This window comes from Colletotrichum gloeosporioides, assembly GCF_011800055.1.
Source record: "Colletotrichum gloeosporioides strain Lc1 chromosome Unknown consensus_6, whole genome shotgun sequence".
Taxonomy (NCBI): domain Eukaryota; kingdom Fungi; phylum Ascomycota; class Sordariomycetes; order Glomerellales; family Glomerellaceae; genus Colletotrichum; species Colletotrichum gloeosporioides.
The window spans coordinates 713,082-728,067 of NW_025544651.1; the positions used below are offsets into that span (position 1 = coordinate 713,082).

At 26.7% G+C, this 14,986-nt stretch overlaps 1 protein-coding gene across 1 annotated transcript; it reads right to left on the reverse strand.

The window, feature by feature from the left end:
* Positions 1-11,361: 11,361 nt before the first annotated feature.
* Positions 11,362-12,330, reverse strand: GCG54_00014610 (uncharacterized protein; the record flags this gene model as incomplete). The annotated part of the gene is made up of 1 exon (XM_045414435.1): positions 11,362-12,330. The coding sequence occupies one exon, from the start codon at positions 12,328-12,330 to the stop codon at positions 11,362-11,364; it is 969 nt and encodes a 322-aa protein (XP_045271013.1).
* Positions 12,331-14,986: the final 2,656 nt, after the last annotated feature.

Consider the following 14,986-nt stretch of genomic DNA (forward strand, 5'->3'; position numbering starts at 1 on the left):
GTTCCCTAATACTTACTTCTTAGTTTTTAATTTATATATAAGTATTAGCTAAAGCTAGGTTAATAGTAACTATATTACTACTATATACTTAATCTTAGTATTACTCTATATATACTATTATATATTAGAACTTAAGCTATCTATATTTTAGCTAGTTATTTAAGAGAAACTATTTTAATAAAGTAATATTATCTATCTACTTTTTACTATAAAGGGCTATAACTTAAGAATAAGTTTCTTCTAAGTCTAAAAAGAGGGTTATTTAGTATAGCTCTTTAGTCTCTTTATAGTAAATAGGTCTTTATAGTTAAGGTTATAAAAAGACCTATATAATTATTTTATCTTTAACTATTTTTTTAACTTAGGTACCTCCTATAGGTATAGCGTTTTATTAAGTTAAGATTTAGTTTATAAAGTGAACCTTTCTTATTAAAGAGTTATTATATAAGGTATATTAGAAGTTATTATTCTTTATTCTAGTAATAGTATTAACCTCTATTAGCTCTTTATCTCTTATATAGTTAATATTAATTATATAGTTATATATATACCTAATATTAATATAATTAATAGTAGTTATTAATATTTATTATCTAGCCTCTTCTTATTCTCTTTAGGCTTTATCTATTATAACTATAGCTTCTTAATAATAAATAGATAATTCTAAGCTAAATATTTACTCTAAGTAGTACTTATTATAGAATTACTTTACTACTACCTCTAGCTAGGGGTATACCTTACTTTAGAGGATATAGGCTTAAATAGTTACTAAATTAAGTATTAAGTTCTTCTATCTTTTATTAATAATACTATTCTAAATAATATTATAATTAGTATAAGAGCTAATATACTATCCCTTTAGGTAATATACTACTTTAGTATTCCTTAACTTATTTATAATATTATATTTAGCTATATAATATCTATTTATTCTATAAGAGTAGTAACCTTTAATCTTAGGTATATTATATTATATTTAGTTTATAGTAGTTAAGCTTATAAATTAGCTAGCCTCTTTTTACTATCTATAACTCCTTTATACTATAAATACTTAGTTTATATCTATAATATAATTATTCTATATTAATTTAAGCTACTAGTTAATATTTATACTTAGTTTCTAAATATTAGTTATAAATACCCTTATTTATTCTTTAGTATTTTTATTATTAAGAGATATTTAGTATATCTACTCTTAAAAGGTAGTAACTTTATTAGAGTCTACTACTTTTAAGTTATTATATTACTACTAAATATAGGTAACTTATATAAGCTAGTTAATAGGTTTAATAAGACTAGTAATTAAGGGAGGAGTAGTTACTTTTATAGCTTTCCTTCTACTAATATATATATAAGAGGTCTCTCTAGCTACTTATTTAATAATTATACGTTTAATACTTAACTAAAGCTTCTAAAGTAGGTTTATAACGTTATAAAAGAGAGCCTTTATAGTAGCTTTAATAGCTCCCTTTAGTAAGTACTTATAAATAAAGTGAATAAGATCTTAGTCTTAATACTTTAGAAGTTCCCTTATAGTAACCTTATAGTATAAGCCCTTAATATAATTAAAGAGGGCTATAATACTAATAATATCTATTTTAGAGAGGGGGAGCTTATCTTTAATTACTTAAAGCTTTTTATTAGGATCTTAATAAAAGCTTTTATCTATAATATTATATTAGTTAATAAAAGTAGCTTTAGTAGTTTTTTAATTATTAAGGTTTTTAACTAGTAATTTAATACCCTACCTTAAGTTTTTAAGACTATAGAAATAAACCTTTATTAACTTATCCTTATTAGTTTAATAAGCTTTATAGGACTAAGAATTATAAGTTTTAATAAAATCTATAATATTATTACCTATAAATATAGGAGCGTTCTTATTTAGGAAGGGATTTATTATAATTAGTATAAGATATTAAAGGTATAACTCTATTAGTTACTTAATAATTTCTATTAACTAGTCTATAGAGATAAGATAAGTATTACTAATAGGAACTATAAGCTACTACTAAACTTTATAGGTATTATTACTTAAAGTATAGTAAGGATTAATATTAGGGGCTTATTTCTTACCTCTATTAACTTTAATATAGAGGTAAGTACTATTAGTAATATAGTTAACCTTAGTGAGGTTAATATTAGTAGTTTAAGCTTATAAACTAGAGGAGCTATTAAGTAAGCTATCTTTAGAAGCTAGAGTTACTTTAGCTTAATCTTAGATATTCTTAAACACTTTAGCTTAAATATTAAATATATTAGTAGACTTACCTCTAGTAATAAAGTTATAAGGAGTTAGGATATCTTTATATAACGTTTCCTTAGTTATCTTAAGCTATATCTTAGCTATAGTAGTTATTAATAATTAAGATAGTAAATATATAAGTTATTATTTTTAAGTAATTAAAGGTATTAGTCTTTTTAATCTTAAGTATTATTATTACTTTTTCTGAAAATATAATAAAAGAAAAGGAGATAAGAGAAAAGAGTATAACTAAGTAGGTAGGTATTATACCTCTACTCCTATTAGTTTTAAGCCTAATTAGCTATACTATTTTAAGTCTCTATAGTTAACCTTATATTCCTTCTTCTAAACTTCTATTAGTTAATCTATTAGGGGTTATATAAACTACTAATAACTTTATAGTAGATTTATTCTATTCTTCTATAGTGAACTTATTAGTTCTTAAGAGCTATTTTATCTAAATATTATGAGGTTTTATATTCTTATTAGTTTAGAAGGCTTATTAGGTAGATTTAATCTAGCCTTAATAGCTTATAATATTAAAGAGTAGTAAGAGTAAAAATAAATAAAAATCTAATACTCCCTACTATATAAACTATAATACCTTTAAAGTCTTTTTTAAGGTCTTTTTATATCTTTATATTTCTACTATTAAAATTATATTTAGCTATTATACTTCTCTACTTATTACAAATTAGGTCTATAAATAATTACCTAACTCCTATTAATATATTATATTTCTTAGTATTATATAGCTAGTAATAATAGTTATAGTTATTATATATATTATATTAATTTATTTACTTAGTATAAAAGTAAGCTCTTCTCTAGTACCTTTTATAAATATCTAAAAGAAAAAAGAATCTACTTTTAGGTACTATTAAAATAGTTATAAGTTTAGTGTTATAACCTATAAATAAGGATAATAGTTAGTTAACTTACCTTAGGTGTTAGGCAGCTAGGATAGGATATTTATACTATAGAACTATAGGAATAGTAGGGACTCACTTAGAAATAGGAGAACTATAGTATAAATTATATAATAATAAGATAAGACTGAGTAGGTAGTGTGGATCACTAAGCGCTCAGTAAAGACTACTAAGTATTTATTAGTAATTACTAAGTATTTATTAGTACTAAGTTAGGAATTAGTAGCTAGATAAAAGGACTATTTAAGACTTATATATAGTATAACTTTAAGCTTAGCTTATAGTTAGACTTCTATAGCTCTTTAGTAATTAACTTAGTATTTATCCTTATAGATACTTTTAGCTTACCTTCACTATAAATTACTTATTAAGTCTAAGACTGATCACTTTAGCCTCTAAAGACTTAATCTACTATTAGCTTATAACCTATAACTTAAGTTTATAACTTTAGTATATTATTATAATATATTAATCCTTAGCTTCTATTAGTAGATTTTACTATTAGATAGCTAACTATAACACTTTAATTACTTTTATTTAGTAAGTTAACTATTAATACCTACTAATAGTAAAACGATAAGTATATCTTTTTATACTTTAGCTAAATCCCCTACCTTAAGATCTTTATCTTCCTTACATAACTAGCCTTAGAATTTAGTATAGGAACTTATTAGTATTAAAAATTATAATATACTAAACCTTAAGTATAACTCTAATAGAGAAGGCTTATTCACTAAGGAAGGTTATAAAAAACTCTAATATATTATCTAGAAATAAGAAGCTAAATCTAAGGAAATATAGATATTTATAAATAAAAGTAAGTAAGTTATTAAAAACCTTAATAAATAACTTTAGAATACTATAGTAGCCTTTAAAAAACTAAAAAAAGATATTAGAGGAGATACTAACCTTAAAAGAGTTTAAGAACTCTAAGAAGAACTTAATACCTTTTAGGCTACTACTAATATTATTACTACCCTAATTAGAGGATAATAGAAACTTAAACTTAGTACCTTAATCACTTATAATAGTACCTCTAGATAACTTAAGTTATTCTTAATCTAAGTTAAGAACTATTAGAACTTCTACTATAAAGACTTTACTAGTTAAACTAAGAAAGTTATCTATATTACTACTTACCTATAAAGATAAGCTCTTAAGTAGTTTAAACTTATCTAAAAAGAATTTCTTAAGTATAAAACTTTAAATAAATATTTTATTAAGACTTATAATATTTATAGTAGCTTTAAAAGATTTAAAGATACCCTCTACTCTCTCTTCTAAAACCCTAATAAGAAATAATAAGCTAAAAGAGACTTTATATAGCTATAATAGATAAAGTTAACTAAAGAATATACTACTATATTTAGATAACTTAGTATTTAACTTAACCTTACTAAAGAAACTAAGATCTTTATATTCTATTAAAAACTTAAAAATAAAGTTAAAAATAAGATTATTAAGATTAATCGCCCTAAAAACTTTCTCTAATATACTAACCTTACTATTAAGATTAATAATTAACTTTTTAAATACTATAAGGAAAAAGGTGAGAAATAATAAAGACTTAACTTTAGATATAAGTATTAATAGTAGCCTTATTAGAAGTTTAACCCCTAATAGAATAATAGTAGACCTTATAATAACTAGAATAACACTTATTAGAGTACTACCTATAGATAGTATAGTAGACCTATAGATCTTAGTATAATAACTAAACCTAATAATAAGAAGCTTTAAAACTCTAAGTATTATAATTATAACAAATAAAGATATATTACTAGAGACTATAAGTAGCCTAAGAAGCTTCTCTAGAAGCTAATAGCTAAATAACCTTAATAAGTTAATACTATTATAAAAACCTTATATATATCTTAGTTTTAAACTAAATATTATAATAATAACTATTAAATCTACTTTAAAGATAAAGAAATATTAGGATATTACCTAAGAGATAGTAACCTTAGATAATCTAAATATAATATAATTACTCTAGATATATATCTAAGAACCTTAGTAATAATATATATTAGTAATAGTAAGATCTAAAGAAAAACTAAAAAATAACTAGATGAGATATTATAAATATAGTAACTCTAACTAATTCCTAGTTCTACCCCTAAAATAACTAATAACTAAGGTTAGACTAATTATAAACTTTTAAACTAGACCACCTATATAACACTAAAAGAATAGATAAGGGAAGAATTTAATAATAAGCTAAATCATTAGTATAACCCCCTAAAAGAATAGTAACTATTTAAGCTTATAAATAATTAGACTTTTAGAGAAGAAGAAGGTTCTCTTTATAACTTAAATAAACCTTATAATATTATATGCTAATATGCTTAGGTAGAGATTGCTTATAAGCTTACTCTTAGTATAAATAATACTAGCTTTAAAGAGGAATTTAAAAAGGATAATATATTTAAGCAAATTATATATAAGTAAATTAACCTATATAATAATAAATAGTTTATTAAACTTTATAGTATACCTAATATAAAACTAAAAATATATTATACCTTATAACTCTAAACTAAAGATTATTTCTACCTTAAAATTATTAACCCTAATTACTAATACCTCTTTTAGGTATAGTATTTCTTTAACTATTATGAAATCTATATAGGAGATAAATATAACTACTATTTCTAACTTAAGTAATATAATAATAATCCTTTATAAAATATCTATATTATATATACCTTCACTAGATAGAAACTTAGAAAGTTTAATAGTAATATTGCTATATTTATCTCTAGTTAATAATTTCTTATAGAATACCTCTATAATAAATAGATAAAATAGGATAAATACTAATATAATAAATATTAGATCTACTATAAGGAAAAAGTATACGCCTAGAGAATTATAAAGAATAGACTTTAACCTCTTTAGGTTAGATACTATAAAAATAGCTTTATAAAAGTATAATAGAAAGGAAAGTAAATTACCTACTTAGGATACTTAAAGTAGTTAAAAAACTAGACTTACCTATTAATATAAAACTATAATAGGTAATAAGGAAAAGGTTTATCTATTAAATATTATAAGGATATTAAGATAATATAAAACTTAAAGTTATTATTAATTAATAGATAATATTTATACTAATTAATAGTAGAGCTAAAGTAAACTTTATTGCTCCTTAAGCTATTAATAAGCTAAAAGTATTATAGAGAGGAAAGGAATAACTTTATTAGTTATATATAGTAGAAGGAGAAGAATTTAAGTATAAAGGAGGTACTATTTATAATAAGACTATACCTCTTAAGATAAGCTACCTAAATTAGAAAGAAAGAATTTAATTTAATATTACTAATTTAGGAATATATAATATAGTGCTAAGACTACTTTAGCTATAAATAAGTAACTTATAGATAGATTAGAGTAAAGGCTAACTCTATTAGGATTATAATAATTTAGTCTCTAAGTAGCCTTATTAAAAATAAGCTTTAAATAAGCTAATATAGTAAGGAACTATAAGATAATATATTTACTACTTTAAGGTAAAGTAAGCTATTTTATAACTATTAATAATAATAGATCTTAAATAAAAAAATAATTTACTTCTATCTATTCTAGAAGAGTATAGAGTTTATAAGAAACTCTTTATAGCTAAATTAGAAACTAAACTGCCTAAATATATTAGTTTTAATTATAAAATCCCCCTTAAGAAAGGGAAAAAACTATAATTTAATAAGATCTATAGACTTAACTTAATAGAGATAGAAGCTTTAAATAAATATCTTAAAGAAAACCTTAGGAAAGGTTATATTAGACTTTTAATATTATTAATAGGAAGCTTTATCCTATTTATACTAAAAAAGAATAGAAAATTATAACTATATATTAACTACTATATGCTTAATAAAATAATAATTAAGAATTACTACTTATTACTTTTTATTAATAAGATAAGATAACTTCTATATAAAGCTAATTAGTTTATAACTTTTAACTTTAAAAGAGCTTATAACTTAATCTAAATAAAATAAAGTAAAGAATAGAAGACTGCCTTCTAGATATAAAAAAGATATTTTAAATACCTTATTATACCTTTTAGTTTTATTAATATACTTATAATATTCTAGAATATAATTAATATAGTATTATGTAAATATATTAATATCTATATAGTTATTTACTTAGATGATATCTTTATCTTCTTATTTATACTTAAGAAGTATAAAAAAGATATTTATTATATCTTATAAGCCTTTTAGGAAGCTAAACTTTTAGTTAAACCTAAGAAAAGTAAATTTTATATATAAAAAGTAGAATACTTTAGATTTATTATTACCCTTAGGAAGGTTTATATATTAGGAAATAAAATTAAAGCTATTAAAGAATAGCTAGAATTTAGTAACTTTAAGGAAGTTTAAAGATTCTTAGGTTTTATTAATTTCTACTATAAATTTATTAAAAACTATAGTAAGATTAATATAGTTTTTATTAGCTTTAGCTATAAAGATATACCTTTTATATAGGAAGAACTATAATAGATAGTGTTTTAGAAAATTAAGGACTTTATTATTAGTAAACCTATCTTAATTATCTTAGACTTAATAAAATAGTTTGAAGTAGAACTTAATACGTTTAACTATATAATTAGAGCATAACTATTATAATAAGATTTAAAAGGATGCTTATATTTATATACTTTTTTCTCTTGTAAGCTCTATAGATTAAAACTTAACTACTAGATATATAATAAAGAGCTTATAGTAATTATTAAAGCTTTTAAAAAATAAAGACTTAAACTTTTAGGAATAATTTATAAAGTATTTATATACTTAGACTATAAGAATCTCTTATACTTTATAATCTTAAAAGTGCTTAATAAATAATAAATCTAATAGTTAGAATTCTTCTTAAAATTTAACTTCTAAATAATCTATTAAAAGGGATTAGATAATAGTAGAGTAGATGCTCTTAGCTAATAACTAAATTATAATATCTTAGTACTTAAAGAAACCTAGGTAATTCTTAAATAATAGGATAATAGAGACCTAATACTAGTAGCTAAACTCCTAATAATAGCTAGATAATTTAGTATTAGCCTAACTAATAAACTAGATAATAAAGTAATTATGGAATTTTATATATACTTTATATATAGTTACTAAGGAATTATAAAAACCTAGAAATAATTATAATAATAATATAGAGAAAAGGTTATAAGAGAATATATAGTAAAAGTAATTAAGGATTATGAGGTATATTTAAAAAGTAAACCTATTTAATATTAACTTTATAATATATTATAACCTTTACTTATACTATAAACTGCTTAGTAATCTATATTCCTTAACTTTATTATTAAATTACTAAAGTCTTAAGAACCCCTTATAGGAGTATACTTTAATAGTATTCTTATTATTATAGACTAACTTATAAAGTATACTTACTTTATTTTATATAAAGAAGTAAGTAACGCTAAAGAATATATATATACCTTCCTTAAGTATATCCTCACTAACTATAGTATACTTAAAGAAATTATATTAGATAGAGATAAGATCTTTACCTCTAAATTTTAAAAGTTAATTATAGTATAACTTAATATTAAGTAATCTATATCTACTATATTCTACCTATAGACTAATAGATAAATAGAATAAATTAACTAAATCCTTAAAACTTACCTTTATACCTATATTAACTATAATTAAAATAACTAGGTTATATTTTTACTAATTACTTAGTTTACCTATAATAGTGTAATTAGAGAAAGCACTAAGGAATCCCCTTTTTATTTTAACTATAGCTTTAAACTAACTACTTATAGAGAACTCTAAGTAGGCTTAGCTATAGTTAAAGCTACTACCTTAGTATAATAAATTAAAGATATCTAAGATAATATATATAAAGAACTTAAATTTATCTAATAGTAAATATTAAAATTTAGTAATAAATAAAAAATTAAGAGATTAACTTTAAAAGAGGGAGATAGCACCTATTTTATATAGTAAAATATTAAAATAAAATAACTAAGTAATAAACTTAACTATAAAAAACTTAAACTTTTTAAAATCTTATAAGTTATCTTATTAGTTAACTATAAGCTTAAACTTTTAGAAACTATAAAGTATTACCTAGTGTTTTATATTTCCCTTCTTAAGTAAGTACTATAAAGATTATAAACGAATAACCTTATTATTATAGAAAATAATAAACTAGAATATAAAGTAGAAAAGCTACTTAACTACTAATATAGAGATAATAAATAGGAATACCTTATTAAATAGAAAAACTATAGATATAAAGATAATATATAGGAACCTAATAATAACTTACTTAACTATTGAGATAAGATTAATAAGTATATTAGAACGCTTAATTATATTAATCTTAGGGATAGATTAAGCTTACTTATAACTTAGGAAGAATTTAAGGAATATATAAAATAAGCTAATAAAAGAGAAAAATAAATATAGAAAAGACTATAATAGAAATAAAGAGAAGCTAAGAAATAAAGGATATAACTTCTATTTCTATAATTATAATTAGAACGCTTTTAGCTAATATAACTAGGAAAACTATTTATTTAACTAGGAATATTAGAAGATAACTAAGACTCCTTAGATAAAAAGTTTAGAGTATTAAGATTCTAATTAAGGATTAAATTTAAATCTATAGTACTAAAACTACCTATAGACTGAACCTCTAATATAGAAGATTTTATAGAGGGAACTTTAGATGCCTTACCTCTATTTATAACTACTAATATCTCTTTATAACCCTTCTTAAAAATTATTCTCTTTACTTTATAAATATAATCTAATTTTATAAGTACCTTATTTACTTTAGCTTATACTTTTTATAGCGCCTCTATTCTCTTTTAAAATAACTCCTTAGTTTCCTCCTCTTTATTATCTAGACGATAAGATTTTACTATTAACTGCTCTACTATAACTAATTAGCTAAGAAAGAAAAAACCTAAAATAGATACTACCTCACACTAGCAGATTGTATTATTAGAAGTATTGTAGGAATAATAGGTGCTACTAATAGTAATATACTCTTTGTAAACTAGTGACCTTAGTAGTATTTTATAATAAAGCCCCTTTAAATAATAGTGATAATAAGGTATAATTTTAAAACTATTCTCTATAATATTAAGAGAATAATAATAGTAATAAAGCGTAGAAATTATAGGATTTTTAATAATATAACCTAATATAATATTAGTATTATAAGTAAAAATAGGAAGTATAATTAATAGATCTCTAACTTAAGACTAATAACCTACTTATATTAGGTCTTAAGGATAAAACCTTTAGAGAGGAGACTTAATATTATAACTTATAAATAAGGATAATAGTTAGTTAACCTACCTTAGGTGTTAGGTAGCTAAGATAGGATATTTATACTGTAGAACTATAGGAATAGTAGAGACTTACTTAGAAACAGGAGAACTATAATATAAATTATATAATAATAAGATAAAACTAAGTAAGTAGTATAGATCACTAAATACTTAGTAAGGACTATTAAGCGCTTACTAGTAATTACTAAGCGCTTATTAGTACTAAGTTAGGAATTAGTAGTTAGATAAAGGGACTATTTAAGACTTATATATAGTATAACCTTAAGCTTAGTTTATAGTTAGATTTCTATAGCTCTTTAGTAATTAACTTAGTATTTATCCTCATAAATACTCTTAGCTTACCTTCACTATAAATTACTTATTAAGTCTAAGACTAATCACCTTAGCCTCTAAAGACCTAATCTACTATCAGCCTACAACCTGCAACCTAAGTCTACGACCCTAGTGTACTGTTATAATGTGTTAATCCCCAGCTTCTGTTAGTAGACCCTACTGTTAGATAGCTGACCGTAACATCTAGTAGCTAAGAGCTATATAACGTAGTAGTATATATATACCCTTAGGTATATATAGTTACTATAGCTATATAATTCTATAGTTTTAAAGCCTATAATTTTAAAAAAAAAAGGAAAAGATTTCTTATCTACTTTATAGATCTAAAATAAAAAGAATAAGATTAAAAGCTTAAAAATCTACTAAAAAATAAGTGAATTCTACTTCTAATTTATTAGGATTAATAATAATATCTGAGCTAATTTCTCGCCTCTTAAAGGGGGCTAGTAATCTGACCTCTAAACGCTAAAAACGCCGAAAAATCCAGTGGGCCCACTAAACCCCGTTCCAGTATGTGTTTAGTTGGAAGGGCAGTAACCGATGGTGCAGGCGTCGGCCTTGCAACATCCACGGAAGCCATTGCTGCAAGATTGGAAGAAGCCAGTCCCAGGGGCACACACAGTCGGGTCGGTGTTCTTAGGCTCCGCGTGCCACTCGTGTTTAGCCTCAGGGGTAGGACTGGGCGAAGTCTTGGGGGCAATCGTGACGGTCTCGAAGCTCTTGATATCCGGGCAGTAGCCAATGGTGCACGCATCCTGCTTGCAGCATCCGCGGAAGCCGTTACTGCAAGACTGGAAAAACCCACTGCCAGGGGCACAGACGGTCTCATCGCGCTTGACGGCAGGCTCGCGGACCTTCAGATCAGGGCAGTAGCCAATGGTGCAAGCATCAGACTTGCAGCATCCATGGAATCCATTCGAGCAAGACTGGAAGAAACCAGTGCCGGGGGCGCAGACAGTCGGATCGTAACGCTTGATAACGGGAGCAGGTACATCTGGGCAGTAACCAAGGGTGCAGGCGTCGCCCTTGCAGCAGCCGCGGAAGCCGTTGGCGCAAGATTGAAAGAAGCCAGTGTTGGGAGGGCAGACAGTCTCATCGCGCTTCTCAGAGGCAGGAGGGCAGTAGCCCAAAGTGCAGGCGTCCTCCTTACAACAGCCTCGGAAGCCGTTTGAGCAAGACTGGAAGAAGCCAGTGCCGGGCTTGCAAACAGTCGAATCGGAGACGGTCTCGGGCTGCCAGTGAGACTTATGTTCGGGAACGGGGGTCGCCGTCACAATGGCAGTCTTGGATGAGGTGACGGTCACATCGGGGCAGTGCCCAATCGTGCAGGCGTCGGCTTTGCAGCAGCCCCTGAAGCCATTGCTGCAGGATTGGAAGAAACCGGTGCCAGGAGCGCAGACCGTAGGAACAGTGTTTGACTCGGTAGGAGATGCAGTAGTGATACCGACGATGCCGGCGAAGACGGTAAAGAAGATGGAAGAATGCATGGTGAGGATGATAGGATGGATAGTAGATCAAGCAGGGTTCGACTAGTTAAGTTTGTGAAGAGAATGATCAGATGTCTGTACGAGTTTCTTAAAGAGATAGATCCACAAAGGAAATAAGGAAATCACAAAGGAGAAGAGAAAAGGGAAAATTGGTGCGGTTGTTGAGTTGTCTTGAGTAGCTGGGTTGATGATGAGAAGAGAAGATAGAATCATGATGGAGAAGACGCGATCAATTTATAAACCTCGTTCTAGAATGAGGACATAGGACTCCATTCTCGGGAACTATTCTCCGTGTATTCCTAGACCCAACTACATGGAGGTAGGTCACACTACGGACCGCAAGCCGTGTTGAGGCGACAGCACACTTGTCTGTCGAGGGCTATGGCTGCGAGACCTGCTATCCTGGGGCTGTGATCTAGTATAAGCCAACATACTTTGAGGACCTGTGTTTGACTGCGGAAACTACATTTCCCCGCTGGGACTCATAATGCCGGCACACTCCGTGGAAGCTGACGAACAACCGTACAATGGTGTATCAGCAGTAGGCTAATAATGGGGTTGCTGCATGACCTGCATACTCTGTTGTCTCTCTCAGTCGTTCCCTCCGGACTAGACGAGAAGGATCCAATCAGCAGTTTGGGAATTCGCCCAAAGCTGTGTGCAAGGCTTACCAGCTCTGATCAAACAAGCGCGATAAGCGTAAGGTAGCTGGGCTGAGATGCAGGCTCTGGCTGAGTTCCTGGGGCTGAGACGCGGGAAGGACTGTCATACAGTCTTGGTAACCAGACTGCATTAGGCCTACAGGAAGAACTAGAGCGAGTCGAAGGCGGCAGCGCAGTCTCGCTGTCAGACGCCACAGACTGAAGGAGTACCCGGGCTCCGATTCCGAGCCTCGTGGCTGGTCGCCTGCCGGAAGCTGCAGTGGAAGGATGGTAAGCTTATTCTTGGCAACAAAAATTTTGAGGGGAGTTGCAGGTTATCGAGATCTTAGTGGCAGGCCACCTAAAGGCTATGTGTGGTCAGATGTCGAGGAAGCGTGGTGGAGGCTTATTCGATATCCGTGATTCCTGCAAAAGCCAGTTGGGGCTATCGTGTTGTTTATGATCCCTTAACTATATCGCGAAGCCTGTTTATTCTCGAAATAGCCTTCATTGATTCCCAGATGAGACTGCTATCGCAGGATGCAAGCTGAATGCAGCCGACGAGCAATATAACATCGAGCCGTGACGCCCTCATTTGTCCCGTCTCTGATGCTTCAACCGCAAAGTGGGCTGTGCGACGCGCTCGTGCCAGGGATAAATCAAAAGGTACTGGAGCGTGCACAATATTAATAAGTTGGTTACCCAGGGGTCCAAGCGGCGCAGGCTAACGCTAGACCCCCTACTCACATAGGAGGTAAAAAAACAGGGTTTCCACGCAAAAAAGGGGGTTTCTACTTATATCACTAAAAGTAGTATTTTTCAATATTAGCCCACTAAATTAATAACTTTTCGTAATATAATTTTTAGCCTTAACTATATTATATAGTAATAAAAGTAATATTATTATATTACTTTTAAGTAGGGCTATCTAGCTATATATATAATATCTATATATCTTATATAAGTATTAATAAGCTATAGAAGATAACTATATTATTACTTTTTATATTATTAATAATATATTTCTATTTTTTTATTACCTATATTAATAGAGGTATTATTAAAAGGTTACCCTCTATAATACTATTAATATAGAAGTATACTAAACCCTCTTATAGAGCAAAATAAGATACTTAGTATACTACTACTAGTACTAATATAACTAATAAAGCTAATACTAATAATAATAGTAACTTAAGCTTATTAGCGTTAATAATATTATTATTAACTCTAAAGTTACTAATTAAATTAACACTTAAAGTAGTATTATTACTATCCTCCTTAATAAGGTTATTAATATTATTATAAATATTTAAGTTACTATTATTAATATAGTACCCTCTTATAGCTAATATCTCTTTAATATTAAGGTAGCTAAGAGGCCTTATATAGTATTTAATAATATCTAAAGTCTCTTTTAGTAGTAATATAAAGTTAAAATTAATCTACTACTTAAACTTAAGTAGCTTATATTATTATAAGTCTTTTACGTTAAATAGTATATAGTTATTAATCTTATTAATATAAATAAGCTATTATTTAAAATTTAGTTATTTTATATACCTATTAATTAGTTAGTACTTTATAGCTATATATTCTACTTATACTTCCTTCTCCTACCTCTTAGCCTCCTTTTTTAATATAGTATGTTACTACTTAACCTCCTTCTTAGTAGCCTTAGTAACCTATATCTCTTATTACTATATAATTTCTATAAATATTACACTTATTATAAATAAATGCTATAGTTTAATACCTCACTAAGTCTACTACTTATATTACTATAACTCTATCTAAGTATTTTAATTAATAATATACTCCTAACCTCTCTTATAGTATAGATTATTAATATATAACATTTTTTTATAATAATAATAATAATATAAGAATAATAATAACGCTTAACTTACTTTAATATTCTATATAAAATAAACGAATAAGGTTTAAGGTATTAAACCTTATATAAAAATACTCTATTTATTATAACCTATAACTATAATATTGATTATATAATA